The 22,419-nt window shown below is 53.3% G+C and overlaps 1 protein-coding gene across 1 annotated transcript in view; it reads left to right on the top strand.

The window, feature by feature from the left end:
- The window catches only part of BCORL1 (BCL6 corepressor like 1), a 60,079-nt gene extending 39,051 nt beyond the window's left edge, over positions 1-21,028 (top strand). The window contains 6 exon segments of the mRNA XM_032428326.1: positions 3,125-3,346; positions 5,458-5,624; positions 6,553-6,698; positions 14,043-14,120; positions 15,301-15,454; positions 18,962-21,028. Coding sequence (XP_032284217.1) covers positions 3,125-3,346; positions 5,458-5,624; positions 6,553-6,698; positions 14,043-14,120; positions 15,301-15,454; positions 18,962-19,244 — 1,050 coding nt within the window. The 3' untranslated portion in view covers positions 19,245-21,028.
- The last annotated feature ends 1,391 nt before the right edge of the window (positions 21,029-22,419 follow it).

Here is a 22,419-nt window from a genome sequence, read left to right as displayed (position 1 = left end):
AAGGTACTCAAGCCTATTTCCTCATCTTTAAAAATGGAGATGATACTCCATGTCCTTTCCATCTCACAAGGGTGCTTGGGGGAACAAAGGAGGCAACAGATGTAAAAGGCTTTGATCACCGTAAAGTGCTCTTTGAGGTTGGTGTACATTCTTGAGCTTTGGGTCGAGGCAAGGATGGGAGGACAGAGGCCCGGAGTGGCAAGGTAGCAGTGACCATTCCCTCAGACCCCCGGAGGGGGCGGGGCCAGGGGAATAAAGAAGTCTGGTCTGTGCTGAGGGCTCCGTTCACGTGGTCGTTCTTAATTCCCACAGTGGCTGTTAGTAGTCCTCGTTTTATGGTGAGGAAACCGAGGCTCCGGGAGGCTAAGGGACTGGCACGAGGTTACTCGGGGTCACGAGTGACAGAGTCAGGACGGGAAGCAGGCCTCACTGCCTCGGCTCTTCCCGTGTGCCTCCACCCCGTCAATGGGTGGCTTCTGTCTGTATCCGGGAGACGCTGGGGGTGGGAGCAGCCAGGCAGGGACACACTGCAACACTGAGAGGCTCTGGTGAAAGGTGGGCGTCCCCCTCCTCTCCCCCCTGCTCCTCCCCAGACACTCAGATGGCCCTGTCCCACACAAAGGTGACTGACTGGCCGCCTGACATTCAGCAACACACGCTGAGAGTTGTGTCTGGTTATTCCGCCTGGCAGTGTGTCTGCAGAAATGTTCCTCCCAGAGAGGTTTTGTCCCTTCACAGGGCCTCCCTTTCTCCCTCCCGCCTTTCTTTCTCTCCCAGTCACCACCACCTGCTCTGGATGCCCCCATGGCACGGTGCTTTGTAGTGGGAAGCGGGGCGGGGGGAGGGCAGGAGACGTGCCTGCGACACTAAAGCTGGGGCATTGGCCAAAGGCTTCTTCCCACAGGGGCTCTGAGCCAGGGAGGAAGAGGGGAGGGGGCCCCCATTTGTTCTTGCTCCTCCCCCTCTCAGGCAGCCTCGCTTGTCTCTGGCGGCTCTTGCCCCCGGAAGGAGAGTCACCCTTTGGCTCCTGGCTTGGCTTAGCAAAAACCTAGGCACTTTACCCAGCATCCTCCAGTAGTGCCATTTTCTACCTCTGTCCTCATGGTAGTAGAGCACCACTCTACACTCCTCGGCAGTGCCTTCCTGCTAGTGACTGGACCTCTCTGCCCTTTGGGGATGGGGATGGATAACAGCTCTGGTTGTCTGGGGATTTACCAGAGGAGACAAATGCCCTGGGCTCTGGTCTTTTCCCTGCTGCCATCCCTTCCCGGGCTTCATGATTTTCTAGGTAACTTTTCAGTCTGCCCAGGGCTCTGCACAGAGCTGGCTTGAATCAGGTCAACAAATATTTGTTGTGATGATGTGTCCAGCCCTGAGTGAAGTGCTGTAAGAAATAAAAGTGAAGATGACAGTACGAACCCTGCCCCAAAGGAGCCTCAAACCTAACAGGGGAGGCCAGACTTGCCCATGAAATAGTGGAAGGAAGTCAAAAGTCCAGCATCAAGTACCAGGTTATTTGTTTCAGGCTAGGTGCCCTGGATATGTGGAGAAGGAAAGCTAGAGTATTATAGAATGTTATAGAAGACATAGGATTTCCGTGAGACCTTGGTAATACTCTGAGGGATTTGGATAAATGGTATGTATTAGTTGTCTCTTGTGGTCTAACAGATTACCCTCAAACTTAGCTCAACGCAACAGCAAACATATTATCTCCCACAGCTTCTGGTGGTCAAGGGTTCATGAGCAGCTTAGCTGGGTCTGCCTTGGGGTCTCCCATGAGGTTGCGGTCAAGGTGTCAGCCAGGGCTCCATTAAACCGAAGGACTGACTGGGGCAGGAGGGTCCGTTTCCAGTGGGGCTCCCTCGCATGGCTGGTCATTGGCAGGAGACGCCTCTTTGCCTTGCCCTGGGGGCCTCTCCAAAGGACTGCTTGAGTGTCCTCATGACGTGGCAGCTGGTTTCCCCCAGAACAAGTGATCCAAAAGAGAGAAAGGCTGAAGCCACATTGTCTTTCAGGAAGTGGCCTTGGAAGTCAAACACTGTCACCTCTGCACTCTCCTGTTGGCTACACAGGTCAGCCCTGTCCAGTGCAGGAGGGGGCTACATGAGAGCACAAATATCAGCAGGGGTCATCAGGGGCCATCTTAGAATCTGATGAGGGCAAAGTCTGCCCTCTGGTCGCCCAATGATTCATGTCCCTCCCACACGCAAGGCAGACCTACCTCTCCCAAGGCCCCCCAAAGTCTTGTCCAGTTATGACATCAGCTCCCAGTTTTTAATTTTTTTTTAATTTCATTTATTTGAGAGAGTGAATGAGTGAGAGCACGAGTGGGGGTGGGGGGAGAGGCAGAGGGAGAAGCAGGCTCCCTGCTGAGCGGGGAGCCAGACTCGGGGCTCCATCCCAGGACTCTGAGATCATGACCTGAGCTGAAGGCAGACGCTTCACCGACTGAGCCACCCAGGTGCCCCCAGCTCCCAGTTTAGAATCTCATCATCTAACTTAGGTCCAGGTGCAAATGAGGCTCCTTGGGTCTGGTTCCTGGAGCTCCGTTCCTCAAACACAGTTCCTCTAACACTCCCCACATGAAGAGCCCACAAGGGAGAAAGTGAGGCTCAGAGAGGTTGGGCCTTAACCCAGGTCTTGTAGCTAGTGGGTGGCAGAGGCAAGATACCAGACCTACGTCTGTCTGAGTCTTGAGCCCGAGTGCTTTCCACCACCCAAGGCGGGCATGAATGTGATCTAGGGCCATGGTGTGGAGGAAGGTGGGAAGAGGCTGGGGTAGGTTAGAAGGCGGGTTTTTACTACAAGAGTGAAGGCCTTAGCAGCTGTGCCTCTTCAGTCAAAGATAGCTGTCTCCACTTCTCTTTACTCTCAGTTTGCTTTGCTCATTTAGAAACAGGACTTGTCAAAACCTCAGCAAATGGGGATTGAGGCAGGTAAAGAAGGCAAGCGGAGTGCTTGGGGGAAGCTTGGATGTGCCCTCGGTCTCTGATTTCCGATCCCTTGGTCATTCGTTGGTTTATGTGGTTGAGGATTTGAGCCCCTCAGCATCTGCTGTCTGGGTGGGAGCGGATGGGAGCCTGCGCTGATCCAGGACCCCCCCCCCCCAATCTCTGCTTTCCAGGGCAAAGGTCGTTGGAGCCAGCAGAAGACACGATCTCCCAAATCTCCCACCCCAGTGAAGCCCACGGAACCATGCACACCCTCTAAGTCCCGAAGTGCCGGCCCAGAGGAGGCCTCCGAGTCACCTACAGCCCGGCAGATCCCCCCAGAGGCACGTCGGCTCATAGTGAACAAAAACGCGGGCGAGACCCTCCTGCAGCGGGCGGCACGTCTTGGCTATAAGGTAGGGAGAGCCCCAGCGTCTGTGGAGAAGCTTCTCCCCATTGGCTCTTCTGTGGCCTGGGCTTCAACGCCCCCTGGACTCCTTCTATTGCCCAGATGGTCTCTGGGGCTGCCTAGCTGCTCTCCGGGAGTGTGGGTACGCAAACTCATTTGAATATCAATTGGGGATGAAAAGAATTGAAATATTGATAACCCAACACATTCCTAGGCCAGAAACGGGGTTTCGATGTTGTCTTGAGCTTTGCTTTGTGGCGGCTCCCTCACTCAGAGAGGAACAGGGGTGATCATCACTCACTTCACACCCTGCAGCTTCCCCTCATTTGAGCTCCCGTGGGGGGAGAGTCAGTGGTGTGTCGGCTCCCCGCCCTGACACTGCTTCCCTAGGGGGTGGAGAGAAGGCAGGAAAGGGAGCTGGCATTTATCGAGCACCACTTTGGTCATGTTAAGAGCTCTGATTACTTCATATGATTTCATCTTCACCACTGACCTGTGGAGGTAGGTTTTATTCGCTCCATTTTACGCATGAGAACATCAAGGCTTAGCAGTGCTAAATGGTGTGTCCAAGACCATTCAATTCTTAACGTATGTATGAGTCTGAATTCCCACCAGGGTCTTTTTGATTCCCAAGTGCCAGGGTAGGGTGGAAGCCTGACTCCGTGACCATGATAAAATGTTTTCGGACACTTTTGTTGATATGAACTCCTTGACCATGTATCTTTGCCCACCACACCAATTATTTCCTAAGGATTTGCTCTTAAGGGTGGAACTGCTGGGTTTTAGAGTAGGCCTTGATTTAAGGCCTCCGATCCCTATAACTGACTCATTAAAGACGGTCGCACTCCCAGCCAGGCTGCTCGGCACAGGAGAACTACCTTGGCAGTGGCTCACTGGCGAGCTGCCCATCTTTCTTGAGCGCCTGGTTTGGGGGCCGGGATAGGTGCCAAGAGAGATCTGAGGAAAAAAGATGACCAACCCCTGCCCTCAAGTGTAATTTTCTTTTACTTGGGGCCAAACCAGCAAGTAGGAGACCACAGGAGAACCAACCAGGACAGGACAGGAGCAGGTGGGGCAGCCTGTCAGGGGAGGGCGGGAGGAGCAGTCTGAGGCCTGAGGGAAGAGGCCAGCATTGTCTGCATTGGTGAGGAGGGTGGGGGCCTTGCGCTGTCCTGAGTGCAGGGAAGGGGATAGTTCCTGTCCACCCACGAGACCGCACCCCCCACACCAGCACACACTCGCCTGCTGGTTTGCGCACTTTCTCATTTCTCACTCATTTGCTCCAGCCGGCTAGCCTGTGAGCTAGCTGTCAGTCAGGGTGCCTGAGCCACCTGTGTCCCCAGGGCCTGGGAGAGGGCTGGTAATGGGCCCCTGGTACTGCTGCCCACGTCTTCCCCTCAGAAGAGGGGCTGCCTCTCCCCTCCCCCTCAGCTGGTTCACCAGCTTCATCCCAGACCAGCTGGGGTGCTTCTAGTCCTGGAGTCCTGCCTTTGGTCCTGTCGTGTAGCCCAGGGAGGCTAATCATTACTCTGTGAATGAATGACCACACTGGGTTATGCTCAGAGCAATCCTGATTTGAGGGGAGGGCTAGAACTGACTGCCCTGGGATAAACATGCAGGGATGGTGCTGAAAACAATTAAAACTAGCCTCCAGAGATAGAACTTCAACCAGTTTTTTCTTCCTTGCTCTCCAATTACCACCAGAGGCCGTGCTTGCCGCCACATGCCTCGTTGCTCTGGGCTGGTACTGTCTTACAAAGGCCCGGCCTAGGGAACCGGTGCTCGGGGAGTTGAGGCCTGAGAGTTTGAGCTCCAGGTGGGCAGGTGAGCCTCTCTGCAAACCTCACCCCAACAACCCACACCCAGATGAGTGAGTATCCTTGGTCATAAGACGTGTCTCCCCACTTCCAAGGAACTAGCCCAGAGCTCAGGCCCTGGCCATGGCACCTCAGGACTGACTTCGTTGATGAAAGATTTTGAGACTTGCCCGTTATTCCCCGGGATAAAGTGCAGGCTCTAAGACTTCCTCTTTGGACATTTGGAGAGCTTCGAGCCTAACTGGGGTGATCTCAAGAATTAGGCCTCTCTTTGCTCATGGAGCTGTCCCTGTCCCTACAGGACGTTGTTCTCTACTGCCTCCAGAAGGACAGTGAAGACGTGAATCACCGCGACAATGCTGGCTACACGGCCCTGCATGAGGCCTGCTCCAGGGGCTGGACTGACATCCTGAACATCCTGCTGGAGCACGGGGCCAACGTGAACTGCAGCGCGCAGGATGGCACGAGGCAAGAAGGCCGCTCCCCCGCCCCCCCCCCCCCCCCCCCCAGCTCAGCCCCTCACTCCAGAGAATTTGCTGCAGCCTGGACCTTCGCAGCACGGCAGGCCTTGTCAGGAAGTGTCTCAGGAAGCCGACTACAGACTGCAGGGGGAAGCGGTTTAGGGCAGGGGTGGACGAGTTCCTGGCCGGCCAGCCCACATCGGTTACTAAGGAGAGGTTGGGGTTATTTAGGGATCATCCTGTCAAATGCAGCTTTACCAGGAACACCACTCAGGCGTCCCTCACATCCTCCCGGTGGTGCATCTGTCTTCGGCAGAGTCTTAGGCTTTAGGAACGGGGAGGCCCACCTTAGGGTCACGTCCCAGATTTGATTCTTGATTTGATGTCTGTACACTTTAAAAAAAAAGACACCTGCTGTGTCTTAAAGAAACTGTACCCATTCGCCTGTATCAGAGGGCCTACTTCCTGGGCCACATTGAGACATGAGCTGCTTACCAAGTAAGGGGACTTGGGTCAGAGGACGCAGGCTTTGCTTGGCCGCCACCTAGTGTGTGGAACCACTGTGCTCATCCCTGCTCCAGGGTGGTCATCCAGATCTTTCTGTTCATACCCCCAGCATCTGCTTTAAGTTTATCCTCAGGGGGGCCCGTTCTCTCCCAAACTCCAGAGCAACCAGTGGGGCTACAGTGCACCTTAGGGACTGTCCCAAAATGTAGGGAGAACCTAAGAGAAATGGGAGGGAGGAGAAAGAGGCAGAGAGAGGAGAAGGAAGTGGGGACATCTGATGGTGGGTACAGTTCAGAGGTGGTTCCTCTACCCTAACTCTTACCCGCATTATTCTGGGCTCATCTTATGTTACCTTCCCCTGAGGAAGTAGCCCGGTGCTAGACACCCAGGTTCCCATCCATTGTCCTCACCCTGTATCACCTCTGCAGGCCAGTTCATGACGCGGTGGTCAATGACAACCTGGAGACCATCTGGCTCCTGCTGTCCTATGGGGCTGACCCGACACTGGCCACCTACTCGGGACAGACAGCCATGAAGCTGGCCAGCAGCGACACCATGAAGCGCTTTCTCAGCGGTAAGCGCAGCCCAGGCTTGAAGCCGTCATCCTTGGGGCTGGCCTCTCATTCCTGAACTCCTGAGGAGGTATTCTTCACCTCCCTCCGTCTCAAAGAGCTCCCATGAGGGGCGTCAGCCCTCTTTACAGGCTTTTCTTGAAGTGTCTCAGAAATCTCTATGCACTTTAAAAAGCCCAGAGGTCCACTTCCTCTTTCTTATTCCTGTGTCATGAGTGTCCATATCGCATGCATCCTCTTCAGGGCCATGGCAGCCCACAGGGACCCATTTCCCAGTGAGGTATGTGGGGTAGGCCTCCTTGGGAGACAGCGGCCCCACTAATAGATTGAGCTGTGGGCAAAATGTGTTGACCCCTGTTCTGAGTGGGATGTTAGTTACAAAGAAATGACACTTAGCGTTTTGCTTTTGTCTTTGTACTTTTTCCTTGTTGGTGGTCAGAGTGGAACCCTTGGGACCCCTCCTGATGCTGTATTTCTTTTTTTTTTTTTAAAGATTTTATTTATTTTAGAGAGAGCTTGTGCGTGCATGAGCGGGGGGAGGGGCAGAGGGAGAGGGAGGAGCAGGCTCCCCGCGGAGCAGGGAGCCCTATGCGGGGCTTGATCCCAGGACCCTGGGACCATGACCTGAGCCGAAGGCAGACGGTTCGCTGACTGAGCCGCCCAGGCACCCCTGATGCTCTGTGTCTCACAGCCCCTGCCTGTGGTAACTGACGTTACCTCGGCGCCTCCCTGTCCCTCGTTCTTCCTCCCTCACCTGGCCCCTCGAGAAAAGTGCCTGGTGTTCAGGCCCATGGCAAGAGCCACAAGGCAACATGCATTTATTTTCTCATTAGTGGATAGCCACTGTTTGTCTGAAGTTCGATAGCACTACCGAGTTGGGCAGCAGGGCAGAGGGAAGGAGGGAAGTCTAGTATGGGCATGCTCACTGGGAATCTGCTCAGACTTGACCGAATGAAGGAACCCCACCTCCTTAGTGACATCACAGCTCGGCCCTTGCTCTAGCAGTTTCTTCTTCAGACTGCCAGAGCGCTGGGCAGACCTGAAGCAGCTACCAGTCATCTTGTTGCCCCTCTGTGGAGGCTTCCATGTTTGTGGTTGAACCCCCCTCAGAGCAGGAGCCCACAGGACCAAGGGTTTGCTCAAGGCCACTCACTCTCACCCAGGCTGTGGCCCTCATTAGTCCTAAAGGCCCACCTCCCCGAAGATACAGTTCTGGGTTCCCAGCCAGGGGATCATTTATTTCTTGAACAAAGGTTAACTAGATAGCTGATGATGGAGGGAGAAACAAAGGAACATGAACTAAAGGTCCCCACGGGAGGAGGACTAGGTGGAAAGCACTCCCTCGTACTAACAAAAGCTGAAGGGGAAGTGATGGGAGGCCATGGAGGGAGACCTTGACCCCTGCTCAGCCAGCCTCCATCCAGCCCCCAGTCAAGCCAGCTAGATCCTGCAGTCACTGGTCACCGTGTATAGGCCTCAGGCCTCCCTTTGGGACCCAGCCCTTCTGGCTAGGGGCAGGACTGCCTCTTCCCTCCTCGCAGCTCTGGGGTCCTGGGCCCCTGTCCGTGAAGGGCAGAGCAGTTTGGGGATGCTCATTTCGTCATTTGCCCTGGGCTAGTGATGATTCTTGTTCACTTTGACTGCACTGTCATGGAGGCACAGGGCTCAGGGCAAGCCACCCTTTGTGGCCTTTTCTCCCATACCATGTGCCACGTGCACTGTCTTACGCACACACATACACACACACACACACATCTGCCCTCGACGATTACCAGGAGAAGCTGGCACAGATGAACACCCAGAACTTCTCAACAGGATAAAAACACTGCATGAAGCTCTGTCTCTGATCAATAGGTTTAATCCAGGGGCTTCTCCTGGGGCTAGAAACTGCCCTCCCGAGGGTCTTGGGGCTCTCTGGATCCAAATAAAGCTATCTGACCACCTTAGTAAGCAGACAAACTCTTTTCTTCCCTGACCCCTTCTCCAAAATCCCAAAGGAATCCAAATGTTGAAACCATTTTCAGTAGTTAAAAATTTAGAAACAAACACATTTTTCCCTCTCATTTCCATTAGCTAATCCCAACCACTAGCCAGCCTTTTGATGCCTTCTTAAACTAACCCAAATGCCAGCCCATGTTGCAGAGTCAAGAGACTTCTTTTCTTTTTTTTAAGATTTTATTTTTAAGTAATCTCTGTAACCAACGTGGGGGCTCATACTCACCACCCTGAGATCAGGAGTCGCATGCTCTACTGACAGAGCCAGCCAAGTGCCCCAAGAGAAGAGTTTTCTTAATTCTGGCCCTTGGTAGCCTGTCCAGGCCAAACACCTTCGTTCAAATCTTAACACTGCTTCACAGCCTCGTAGGCATGGAGCTTCAGCGCCATAATGGGGGCCAGGAACTGAAGGGAGTGTTGGAACAGGGCCACCTCTTTTCCATGCAAATATCAAGTGCCCATCAAAGGCAGATCTCCGGCCAGCTGTTTGGGACAGTGCCGGCAAGCCAGGCTAGGACCTTGGCCCAACACCCTGGGGAGGCAGGCACGGGCAGCAGTCAGAGGCTCCTGGGAGAGGGGACTTGGGCCCAAAGTTTGTTTTGGGGGGATGAGACGATAATACTCAAGCTTTTTTTTTTTAATTGAGGTGAAATTCACCTCATCTAACCATTTGGAAGTGAATGGTTCAGTGGCACTTAGTGTATTCACAATATTGTATGCGAGTCATCAGGAGCTTAATTCCTTGAACCTCGTATTTTTCTCTCTTTTTGAATCCCAGCAGCCCCCCCCCCCCCCCCCCAGCAAATCTCACGGAACCACTGCACAGGGCGGCATAGTGGCTGTAGAAGGCACCCTAGGCTTGGAAGTTTGGGAGGCGTTTCCCCTCACTGCCCCCCTCCCCAGCCCCTAAACCTGGATGCATTTGGGTGGACTTCTGGATTTATTAATTTTTTTTAAAGATAAGTTTATTTATTTATTTGAGAAAGAGAGAGTACATGAGAGGGGGGAGGGTCAGAGGGAGAAGCAGGCTCCCCGCTGAGCAGGGAGCCCGATGCGGGACTTGATCCCGGGACTCCAGGATCATGACCTGAGCCGAAGGCAGTTGCCTAACCAACTGAGGCACCCAGGCGCCCCTGGATTTATTAATTTTTTTTAACCTTGCCTATCTGGCTGAGGTATTTAAAAAGCTTTTTGCTTTTCATCCCCAAGCATTTGCCTGACCAGACTCTCTGTAGATTAATTGTCTTCTTCCTCCCCCGGCGGAGATCCCACTGGGCCAAAGATGAAGGCGAATCCTGGTAGGCTGCGAAGGGCTCCATTTTCTGCAGGTGGAGAAGATGAGCACGAGCCTCGGTGTTGCTCGTGGTGTAGAGCTTCCCTCTCTTTGCATGAGGCCCCTGTTTTGGAAAAGTCTGGGAATCGAATCCTCTTTTAAATACACAAAGGAATGTCACTATTTACAAATATCCTGGAGTGAATCCTTTCGCATCTGGGTTGTAAGTGTGGATTTTTCTTTATTGAGTTGGCTTAAAGTGAGGCCCATTTCTCCTGAGATCAGGAAGGGTATGGCGGCACCCCTCATCCGTTCACTCATCCGTGTGCTTATTGAGCCCCCTGTTGGGTTTCAGGTACTGGAGGTCAGGCAGCAGAGCCCTTTCTCTTGTCCTCAGGCTTGGAGCACCAGCCCATCCAGACTCTCGGAGAGGCCTTTGGAAGACCTTCTCCTTGGGCCAAATTACAGGCAGGCATGTGACCGATTTGCCTTTGACCCTTTGAAGAAAAGAATAATATCCAAGCTAGTCAAGGGAAAACAGATTCGTGTCTCTGCTCTGTCAGAAGGAATGTGGGGGCCGAGGGGAGTTGTTGCAGTTTGGTTTGGAGCATCCGAGGAAATATCGGCACTGCTTTTTCTTCCACTGATGAAAGGGTTAGCAGTGTACCCCCTCGAGGTCACGGAATCACAGGTTTTGTTTTTCCTGCCGGAGACCTCTGCCATACGACCCCGTGTTGAAGACTGCTTGTTTTTGGTTTTTCTCCCCTTTCATGTCCCTTGGCTGGTGACTTGGTTGGAGGACACGGGGAGCTACGGTATGGTGGGACCCTGGGAAAGAGAGAAACTCTGATTGCCAGGGTGACCACTCGCACTGAGTAGTTAAAACATTTTCTTTTGTGGAGACGAAATTCACAGAGCATAAAATCAACCGCTTGGAAGGGAACGATTCAGTGCCGTTTCGTGCGTTCACAACGTTGTGCAGCCACTGCCTCTATCCGGTTCTAAAACATGTTCATCACCCCCAAAATGAAAGCCCACACCCACTAAGCAGCCGCTCTCCATTCCCCCCCCCCCCCCGGCCCGGCCCCCGGCAGCCACCCATCTACTTCCGGTCTCTCTGGATTTGCCCATTCTGGACATTACATGTAAGTGGAGTCGCACAACACGGGGCCTTTTGAGTCCGACCTCTTTCACGTAGGGTCACGTTTTCAAGGTCCGTCCACGTGGTGGCATGTTGTAGTACTTGCTTCTGAAGGCTGAGGAGTATGCCACCGCACGGCTCTGGCACGCTTCGCCGCTCACCGGCTGCGGGACGTGCGGGTGGTGCCCTCCTGCTGGCGGTTGTGGCCGGTGCTGCTGGGAACACGTGTGCGCGCATGGGCGTGAGCACCTGTTTGCAGTTGTCGCGGCCACGTACCCGGGAGCAGGACTGCCGGGCTGAGGGCACTTCTTGGAGGAGAGGAAAAGTGTAAAGGACTGGACGTGGTGGGCGGGGGCAAGGGCCAGTCAAGGGAGAGGCAAGGCACTCCTTGTCCTGATTGTACGCGGAGGCGTGTGCGGCGGCGGAACCGGAAGCCGCACCGTCAGACCGGCTGTGGAGCTGCTTCTGGGGCGCAGCTCGCGCGCCTGCTCCACGGCCGCATCTCTTTCTGACGATTCACACCGGGCTGCCTCAGAAAGGCACATTCACCTGCAGGGGGCCCAGGTTTGCTGGCGGCGGGGAGAAGTAGCGGCCTGTGCCATGCCGAGGGCTCTGAAGGCAGGCCCTAGAGAGGAGCCCCAGGAATGTGGTGAGCGAGGGCTGCTCCGCCTGCCGGAGTCCCCGTGTGACCTCCCCGGGGGGCAGGGGCAGCAGTCATCGGGACCTGTGTGGTTCGGCCTGCTGGTTAAGCAAGCGCGCTACTTTTGGTCTCACCTCGTGGTAATTCCTCCCTCCCTTTCTTCCCCGTGTATTTATCGCGCTCCTACGATGTGCCCGGAACTTGGGCTTATTAGGCCATGGGGAGAGAGCGATGAGCAAGGCAGACGTGGTGCCCGCCTTCTGGAAACTTCGGCTCTCACACCTTCCTCTCTCAGGACACCTAGCACAAGGCCAGGCACAGAATGGGCACCTACCTAACTGATGCTTCTGGCAGAGACTCCTTCCAAGTCTCAAGGGGCACGGGGTCCAGAAAAGTGCCCAAACGGCCAGTCGTGACCTCCGCGTTGTTTTGCCGAGTACATAGAAAAAGATCTAATGTATGTGACTAAAGGTTTCCCACTGTAGCTGCTCAGCCATTATTTTGAAAGCTCTCACTGGCTGCTTTTTCCTGCCAGAAGAAAGCTGTAATCTCCTAGAAGGTTGCTAAAAACTTATTTCTTTCAGTAGCTCACAAGAGCTAATAGGCATTTTTGCTGAGAGGATGTGTGACCCAGAAGGGCAGGCTGTTGGAGTGCGGTGGTGCCTTTCACTGGGGGAGACTAGCTTCGGGCCTTCAGGAGGGGCTGCCGCCTTCCCCCTGGGATTTGGCTCAGCGAGGGCGCCCTCAGGTCGCCCGTGCCCTTTGGACTCTCGCCCGTCCTTGTGCCCAGGTGTCGCTTGAGGCCAGGTAGCACGCATACAGAGCTAAGTCAGCTTGCCAGCAGGGCTAGGTAGCATATTGGCAGCCACGGGGCCACAGGCCCACAGATGACACGGTTGAGTTTGTCATGAAAACCTGCTTTTTGTCCCCACGGGGTTGCGAGGTGAGACAATCGCACAGATGCTGCTTAGCCAGGAAATAAGGAGGCGGGGCGGCGACCTGCTGTCTGTCCTCGGGTCAAGTAAGCAGAGGTGGTTTAGAATATGTTTATTGTGGCAAAATACTTAGAGCAAAACATGTACGAGTTTAACCATTTTGAAGTGTACAATGAGTGACATTAAGTACATTCATAACGTTGTGCAACCATCCCCGCTGAGTTTCCGAACGTTTTCATCACCTCAAAAGGAAACCCTGTGCCCATTAGGCAGTCACTTCCTGTTCCTTCCGAACTACCAGTTTGCTTTCTGTCTCTCTAGATTTGCCTGTTCTGGACATTTTATATACATGGAATCATACAGTATATGGCCTTTCGTGTCTGGCTTCTTTCATTCAGTGTAATGTTTTTAGGGTTCATTCATGTAGCATTCAGTGTAATGTTTTTAGGGTTCATTCAGTACTTTGTTTTTTCTTATAACTGCATAATATTCCATTATATGGCTAGACCATGTTTTGTTTAATCAGCTTAACAACATTTGGGTCGTTTCCACTTTTTTTTTTTTTTTTTTTTGGCTATTGTGAGTAGACCTGCTATGAACATTCATTTGTGTATAAGTTTTTGTTTGAACACCTGTTTTCAATTCTTTTGGGTATATACCTAGGAGTGGAAGCAAAAGGTTTTTATGAGGATAAACGGCCCTCTCCCCCATGTTTTCCAAAGATGAAACAGAAGGAATTATGCTTCCTTATCTTACTTTGGATTGGAGAGGTCCTGACTGGCTATATGAACACTGTGACCTGCAGGGGGAATTGAAATCTTGGGATAGGTCTAAGATTCTGCTCGCAGAGTCCATTCCTTACACCACTAAGAGCAGGGATCCCAGACCTAAATGCCTTTGGGCTGATCATGGAGGAGAGCAGAGCAGGCTGGGTGGGGACAGTTGAGCCGGAGAACGCACATGTCGCCTCTCCCTCCAGCCAACTGTTGACATGCAGGAATGCGGGATGCCGTGTTGCCAGATTTTCTGATTTTTTTTTTTTTTCAGGAAAAGTTGGAAATCCGGATTTTTAGGTGAAATCTCTCAATTTTAAAAACTTCAACGTTAATTAACTTTTTTTTTTTGTTGTTTAAAACACTGGGCCAAACTCCAGGTGGTCAGTGGGCTAGACTTGGCTCCTGTCTACTGGTTGGCAACCTCTGATTAACAGCAGGAAATGTATCTCTCTCTGGTAGCTCCCAGGCCCTCTTGTGGTCCTTCCTTCCCTTCTCCCGTCCTCCTAGCCCTCTGTGGACGTACTTTGTGTCTAGATCCTTCTCCAGCCTACCCTCCTTGTCTCACTGCCTTCTCTTCTTTCATCAGATCACCTCTCGGATCTTCAGGGCCGGGCCGAGGGTGACCCTGGCGTGTCCTGGGACTTTTACAGCAGTTCTGTGTTGGGTAAGCTTGGAGTCGGATTCCTCCCATGCTTGCCTATGGCTCAGAGATGGGGGATTGCTTTGGGTTTCATGGATTCTTCTCAAAGACAGGAGTGAACCTGTGGAGGCAGCCTTTCTCCATCTGTTAGTAACTTACGGACCCTTTCAACCCAAACCCTAGCCCATGCTCCCCCCAGACTCAGATGCCACAAAGCCACCCCTCATTAGCCCTCTCCCCCTTCTGCCCCGGGTATTGTTTTCCTTCTCTGTCCCCCAAGGGCCCTTCTCCTCCCTTGCTTTGTCTTAACCCTGCCAGAAGCCCCTGTTGTGCATCATCCTCTCTTCTGGTGTTGCTCACACTGGCCGCTCTCATTCCCTCCCTGCCCTGCCCCTACCGTGCACACTTTCTGAGACCGCTGCCCTCTCCCGAGCCCTTAGCCTCTGACCCAGGCTTTCCTCTCTTGGAAGAGTCTTTATCTGTGACCCTATCAGCTCACAGTCGTCCCTTGGGCCAGGGCTGCAGATTGGGGGAGGTGGCCACCCCCGAAGCCCTGGGGAGGCTGGAGCAGGAGAAGGTTGGGATGGAATGAAGTGAGCCACACCCAGACATGCCGGCTGGGGAAGGGAACTGGCTGAGCGGCCCCTCTGGGCTTCTGAGGGCCCAGCAAGCCCGGCAGGTGTTTTTCTACCTTGCCTTTGACTGCTGGTAGTATCAGCAGGCTTCATATCACCTGGCTTTATTCCAACTGAAAGGTGGAGGAGTATAATGAATTTCTGGCCACAAAATAATGTCTCCCAGGGATAGAACTTTCATGGGCCCTCCCAAGGGTGGGAGCCATGGGATCAGCGAGACTGGGCCCCGACCAGGGGTCTGTGGGCTTGTTGTTTATCTCCTAATCACCCACCTTCAGGCCCCTTTTCTTTTTTAAAAAAAAGTTTTATTTATCTGACAGAGAGAGACACAGTGAGAGAGGGAACACAAGCAGGGGGAGTGGGAGAGGGAGAAGCAGGCTTCCTGCGGAGCAGGGAGCCCGATGCGGGGCTCGGTCCCAGGACCCTGGGATCATGACCTGAGCTGAAGGCAGATGCTTAATGACTGAGCCACCCAGGTGCCCCCAGGCCCCTTTTCTTGTTGGAGCATTTCTTTTCTTCAGTTTTGTGCATGTAGCTAAGTCCTAATATCCCATGTGCTCTCCTTACAGAGGAAAAAGATGGCTTTGCCTGTGACCTCCTGCACAATCCTCCCGGGAACTCTGATCAAGAAGGAGATGATGTGGAAGAGGATGATTTTATGTTTGAGCTCTCAGACAAGCCTCTTCTCCCTTGCTACAACCTCCAAGTGTCAGTGTCCCGAGGGTAAGTGTCTAAGAGATCTCCAGGAACCGAGTGCCAGGATCCTGGCAACTCCTGGCCTGCCTCCCTGGGAAGGGTGGAGCTCTCCAGAAGGAAGCCCAGACCTGGCGAGCAAACGCTGGAGCTCGGGGAAGCTGACATATGACCAAGGCCAGCCTGACTTTCCCGCCCTGCTCAGTTACCTTCGGAACAGAGGCTGTAAGCTCCGGATGTATTGACTGTATGTCCTTCCCAAACCCCAAATCTAGATTCGCTCTCTGAAGGATTCTGCTTGCTGTTCCTGGGTGTAAGAGATGATCTGGGAGATATTTGGGCTGATGAACTATTAGAATCTCTGGAACATTTTTGTGGTTTCTGGGAACAGCCAGACAGAATATTTGAAACTGAGATTCTTGGAAAAGCCGCGACATATGGTTGCCATGGCTGCTGGGGTCCTTAAGGAGCCCACGGGCTGCTTTCTCGGAGCGTTTGTGTTGACGAGATGATGGCACGGGCACTGTCCTCTCAGATGACTGTGGATATTACTAACGGGTGTCACCCATTTTCGGAGACTAGAATATACCTGACACCATTAGACCGAACCCGGTTTAATCTTTACTTGATGATCCAGAAGGGAGTTGGTCGGCCTGCGGGGCTGTGGTTCTGGTCGGCTTTCACCAGATGGCAGCGTGTGGCCGTGCTCCTTAGGAGGATGCTGGATGACCTGTGCTTTTGTTCTTAGCCCCCATCATTCAGTATTTTCGTCTTCTTGGTGTCTTCACATAGTTCAAATACCTTTGTAAACACTCTTAAGGATACTTTTCCTTTGATATTTATTTTTAAAGTACCCGACCCTGTTTTTGTTTAAAAAGTGATGGTACATGAAGCGCACACGGCAGAGAGAGGGGAGGACGGGGGATCGGGAGCCCTTCAAGTGAGTCCCTCAAGTTGACGACTCTAACCATTGGGCCACAAGGCTCTGTGCATCCCTTCCCCCAGGGCCTGATAAGAATAAAAATAGCCTATATGATGACACTGGTAGGGATCAAGTTTCAGGGGCTTTTGGTCCTAATTCTTCTGGGCATCAGCTGATCCCTGAGGGCGGGGCAGGGCCTCTGGGCTATAGTATTGCACAGTTAATTAATTCCTTCAGAGTATTCAGCACCTCCTTCTCTGAAACAGGATCTTGGGCCCCAGGCAGTAAAAGGACCAGGGTAGTGTGCATCAGGTGTGGACGGAACACGGGGAAACCGAGGGCCACTGGCCACGCAGCGAGCCAGGCAGCGAGCAGGTTTTCAGCTGAGAGCTTGGTCCGGGCAAAGCTGGGTCTCCTGCCAGTCCAGCCTCCTGTCCTCCCGTGCCTCTTTGGAATCTGCCCTTCCCCACAGCTGCAGCACGATGGGAAATACAGATTCTCCAAGAAGTAGGGAGGGTGTAGGGGCGCCTGGGTGGCTCAGTCGGTTGAGCTCCTGACTCTTGGTTTCGGCTCGGGTCATGATCTCTGGGTCATGAGATCGAGCTCCCAGTGAGGCTCTGTGCTCAGTGCTGAGTCTGCTTGGGATCTTTTCCCCCTCCTTCTCCCTCCCCCTCTGCTCCTCCCTCCACTCGCTCTGTGCTTGGTGCTCACGCACACACTCTCTCTCTCAAATAAATAAGATCTTAAAAAAAAAGAAGTAAGGAAGGTGTAGAATGATGACCCTGAGGCCCTGCAGGGTTCATAACTGCCTTCGGAATCATCAAAGCAAAGCTGAATTCTTATTACCAACTGTTCTGAGGGCTCTCTTCCATTTTTTTAAAGCGATGGTCCAAATGTATGGTATCTATAGTCCCTTCCTCTGAACCCAGAGCACTCCCATTTCCTGATGGTGCGAAAAGAGCATTTACCGTCCCTGGGAAGGCATTGCATGTTCGGGAGAAGGGTGTGAGTCTGGGCAGAAGTGGTATGTGGTGTGCAGAACAGTCCGTCCTGTACCCGTGGCTTCAGCAGGTGCACCAGGCAAACCCCGAGGGCCAGAATACAGCCTTCAGAGCATCTCCAGGCTAGTGGAGGAGACAGACGAGTATACAGTCAGTTCTAATAAGAGACAAAATAAAAATGTCGCACAGTTGAGCAAGGTGTCAAGTGAATGATGGGAGTTCCAGTCCACCCTGAGCCCCCATTCCTGTGCCACGGAGACAGCAGTTTCCATTGCTTTTGTAGCCTTTCTGAGACAGGCTGTGTTTGAAGGATTATAAAGGGGGTATGAACCAAGTGCCATGGGACAGTGGGAGATGGGACGAGCGACCAGTTTCACGGGGGGGGGGGGGGGGGGGGAGACTTCACAGGTGATCTGGCATCTGAGCTGGGCCCAAGAGGCTGATGGAGGGCATGGTACAAGCAAAGGCTAACAAGTTCAGGAAGTTCAGAAAGTAGGGCTTGTCCTTCATCCAATGGCTGGCACTTGGTGGGGTGGGGGGATACAGTGTGTGTGTGCGTGTGTGTGTGTGTGTGTGTGACGGGGGAGACTGGGCTGAAGAGGTTGGATGGGGTCATGTTTGAAAGGTCTTGCAATACAATATCGTGGTAAAGAATTTGGAGGCTTGTTTTTTTTTTTTTTTTGTGCTGGAGGTATGGAGATCCATGGAAAGCAGTTCCAAGCAGTTCAGGGAATAAGGTCGGATTTTCTTTTTAGAAAACGAATAGTAAGAGAGGATCCAGCGAGGGCGGGTGGGGGTGCAGCCGAGTGACTCTTGGAAGAGGGCAGCCAGTTGGGAGGCCGATGCGGCCGCTGGGAGCCGGACAGTGCCACGGGAGGAGGGACCGCCTTGGAATGGGGCCCATTAACGCGGGGATGCAGCGTGTCTTCCTGGTTTGGTCAAAGGGAGGAGCTGTGGCCCCTGAGCGGCCTCTCTAGCACCCCTCCCAGCTGTCCCCAGGCTGCCGCCCAGTCGGGTGTGCTCTGCAAAGTCAGACTGGCTGTAATGTGAGCTCCCGCCCTGCAGAAAGGACGGTGCTGCCGCTGGAGAAAAAACTTGTCTAATGCATTCCAGAGCCAAAGAGAAATGCCTTTTAGATTACCCGCAGTTTAGGCCTTTCTCCACGGCTCCCCGTCTGTTGGGGAAGGTCTCAGAGAACAAGGGGGCAGGGGAAGCAGGAGTGAGAACAGGAAAGGGAAACCAGACAGGGGAGCAGGGGTCGGGTTGGGGGAAGAACTGGTCCCAGCAGATGGTAAATTCCAAGTCGCGGGGTGTGGGGGAAAGCCTGGGGATGCCTGCTCTGAGTTTTAGGTTCTGGAAGGCCCCTTTTCCCTCCCGCTCCCACTTTTTGGGAAGAGGTCAGTCACGGGTTGAGTGCTGGAGATGGAGCTGAAAGCGGTTCGGCCACTGGAGGGAACAGGAAAGTTTTACCTCAGCGACACCCAAGGAGCCCATGGTTTAGTTTGGGGGCGGGGTAGCCAGACTGGCAGCCTTCCTGGGCCCTCCGGAGTGTTCCCGGCACCCCACTGCTTCCCCCCAACCCCCTTCCCTAACTCCTACTCTTGCCTCTTCCAGACCCTGCAACTGGTTCCTCTTTACCGACGTCCTGAAGAGGCTGAAGCTTTCCTCCAGGATCTTTCAGGCTCGGTTCCCGCACTTTGAAATTGCCACCTTGCCCAAGGCCGAGTTCTACCGGCAGGTGGCCTCCAGTCAGCTTCTGACCCCAGCCGAGAGGCCCGGAGGCATGGACGACAGATCAGCCCCAGGCTCCTCTGAGACTGTGGAGCTGGTGCGGTACGAGCCCGAGCTCCTTCGGCTTCTGGGGTCTGAGGTGGAGTTCCAGCCTTGGAACAGTTGACCAGGCCAACGGCCGCTCCCTTTTCTTCTTTCTCCTCCCCCACCCCCCGGGTCTTTCCCCCCCGCCGCCGAGCACCAGACTGCAGAATGAGGCAATAATACGGACCAACAAGAAGCCGCCTTATCAATGCCAGCATTAGTGACTGGATTTGTTTTTTTTTCCGGTTATGATTAGTTCTCATCTCCCTGTCATCGTCTTTGTTGTTGTGGTTGGTGATGGGAGTGGAAAGTTGAACTCCACATCTGAGGACAAGAGGTCCCGGGGATGGTGGGAGGTGGCGCCAGGGTCCATTGGACTGGCCTCCTTTGTGTGTGACCAAGACCACACCTGGGCGCTGGGGTGGCCTCGGCCTGTCCGGAGGAGAAATGAGAAAAGCCCAAATCTCTGAGCGACCCCTCCGTTCCCCTGTGTTCTTCTGTCTTCCATAGTATTTATTTTATTAGTATTTAATTTGTATTGTTTCATTGGTTTCTGATAAGTCTGTATCACTGTGACGATTTGAGACAACTTGTTGTATTGAGGGACTTTCTTCACCTCCTTTCTTTGTCTTTCTTGATCAGCTCTGGAGCTGCCCCCTCCCTCTGACAAAGTGACTCCCAGGTTTGTTTTCACCCCACTGGGGAGGGGGCAAGAGGGGCGGGGGGAGGGGGGCCCTGAGGACTTGTGACTGATGAAGGTGGCTGGTGCTGGCCTGGGGCTGGGGGGTTGAGGGTAATCCTGAGGCTTTGGTGCTTCCCCCCCTCCATTTTTCTGTTTCACCACCTGCCCTTTGCAGCAGCCCCACTATCTTGAGATTAGTGTTTCTGGGGAGAGGTGGATTGTGAGGGGGGCGGGGTTAATGGGTCACTCTATTTGGGGAGAGTCAAGAATGGGCCTGAAGGCTAAGGTTGCCCCCTCCTCACACTTCCTTCACTGCTCCCCTCAAGAGTGCACAATATGGGCTTGTACCCACATCTCCACCCCCCTCCTCCAGCCACCCCACCCCCTCCGGCCCTCACCCTTTCTCGATGCTGAGCCTCTCAGCTCCCAGCCCTTGACCCTCACCTCTCCCCCTTGTCAGACTCAGTACCCCCTTCCTCTCTCCTCCCTGCTTCTCCCTCTGCCCCCCATTCTCCTTTGGAATCTGCAGAGGGCTCTGGGACGGATTGCCAGATGTGAGATCCAGGCCTCAGCTGTTTGCTAGGCAAGGGCAGGAGGTTGGGCTCCGTTCCTGCCAAGGGACCTGGGGCTGACTGTGGGGCCCTGCCAGGCCTCCCTCCTGGCCTCCTGCGCTGGGTTTGTTCTGGGAGAGAGAGGGAGAGAGGAGGAGCTGGGGGGGGCGGTTCCCTGTCCCTGCCCTGCTCTGTGGCATTGTCTTTCCTACTCCTGTTCTTATTTTTCTACCAATTGCTATTTTTTCCAAACAATCCTTGTAGAGAGTATGTACCATCCGAAGGCAGGAGGGCCTCGCTGTGGCCGGCTCTGGTTGGAGATGGTACAGTTTTATTGTACAGGTGCTAAAACAACAACAAAAGAAGAAAATGGAAAAAAAAAAAAAAAAAAAAAAAGGCAAAAAAAAAAAAAGCCAGTTTGAGGGTGGGACAATCTGTTCTCTGGAGACTCCTGACCCATGCGGGAGCATTGGTGGTTATTTTCTTTGTATTGTGTTTGTTCTTTGTTCCCAGGGGGAAGTTCTAGGCCCCCTTCTGTAGGACTGCTCCCCACCCCCACCATACTGCCCAGTTGGTTTTGAACAGCTGTTCTCCCTTTTTAAAAAAAAAAAAATATATATATATATATATAAAGTTGAGGGGTTTTGGGTTTTAATTTTTTGGTTTTGTGGGGGTTCATGGTATTGTGTGGTTTATTTTATGTTTGCCTTTACCTTTTTGCATTTGGGTGTGTATTCTGGCTGCCCTTTATGTTTCATTTTAAGCAACTGGCTGTGGAGTCAAAAACACTTGCATACTGAAAAACCTGTGTCAGGGCTTCTGTCTCCTGTCTTTACTCTTCTCCCGCATTGGCTCTTCCGTGGTTAAAACAGATGGGCGTCCTGATGGGAAACCCCTGATCCTGCCTTGCAGTTTGGGTACCACAAATGAGGACAAGGTGGCGGGGCTAGTGAATATTGGGGCCACTGGGGCAAGATCTGGAAAGAAAAGGCAAGGCAGGGGCACATCCTGGTGGGGTGCGGGGACAGGGAGCAGTGGGAAGAATGGACTACCTGCGTCCGTTGAGCCGTGCATGTGTGCGCACGCGTGTGTGTGTGTGTGTGTGTTGCTTGTTTGCCACAGGAGTAGCAGGACCGGAAGGAGGAGCCCTCTTTTAGGCTATAAGGAATGACCCTCTTTAACTCAAGGAGATCACCTGCCTGCTGGCTCCCTTGCCCTGGGCCACCCACATCTGCACCTGAGCACACAGTCTTCTCACTCCCTCACTGTTGTGCCCGTGCTCCCCCTGCCCACCCGCACAGTGCAGGCCTTCCATGGTTCTGGCTTCCTAAGAGCCAGCTACTGTGGAGGCAAGATGCCCATCCTGGATTTTACACCTTTTCTTCCCACTTCTGAAAAGCAGTGGTAGAAGCTCCAGTTCCTTCTGACTGCTGGCTCCAGAATGGGCCTGTTACTGGTTGAGGGGAAGGGGATGTTTGATAGGTCTGGGGTGTTTAAGCTATATTCTTAGGACCTCTCCCTGTGGCTTAAGTCTCTGGGGAACCCTGTCAGTGTACAGGTGAGGGGATCTGTGGGTCTGGCCAACTGGAGGCTAGCCAACCCCCGGAGTGAACTGTGAGCTGCCCTTTGCTTAAGCCCCAGGTCTTTCTGTCCAGGTGGAGGAACATCCATTCCTTTGAGCCACAGCATTAATCTTCCTCATTGGCCTTTGCTTACCCACTTTCTGATCTTGATGCTTCATGTTTCCAAACAACCGCATAACAGCACTGATTTTAGCTCAATCCTCTGTTTGGAACTTGCAGTTAAGAAATCAGATATGTCAGTAGGTCACCAAAGCTATGTGGTGAGTGCAAGGATTCAGCTCAAAGGGATGGGCAAGAGCCCTGGGGTGGTTGGAAGGACTTGCTGGGAGAGGGTGCTCAGTTGACACTTCAGTAGAAAAACAGGAATTAGGGGTGGTAGAGAAGAGTCTCTGAACTGAGGGGACAATCGGAGCAAAGGCTTAGAGACAAATAAGAGGGTAG

This window comes from Phoca vitulina, unplaced genomic scaffold (genome assembly GCF_004348235.1).
Source record: "Phoca vitulina isolate PV1807 unplaced genomic scaffold, GSC_HSeal_1.0 scaffold39, whole genome shotgun sequence".
In the NCBI taxonomy this organism is placed as follows: Eukaryota; Metazoa; Chordata; class Mammalia; order Carnivora; family Phocidae; genus Phoca; species Phoca vitulina.
Note: the sequence above shows the minus strand (reverse complement) of the source record. Positions and strands in the feature narration are given on the sequence as shown.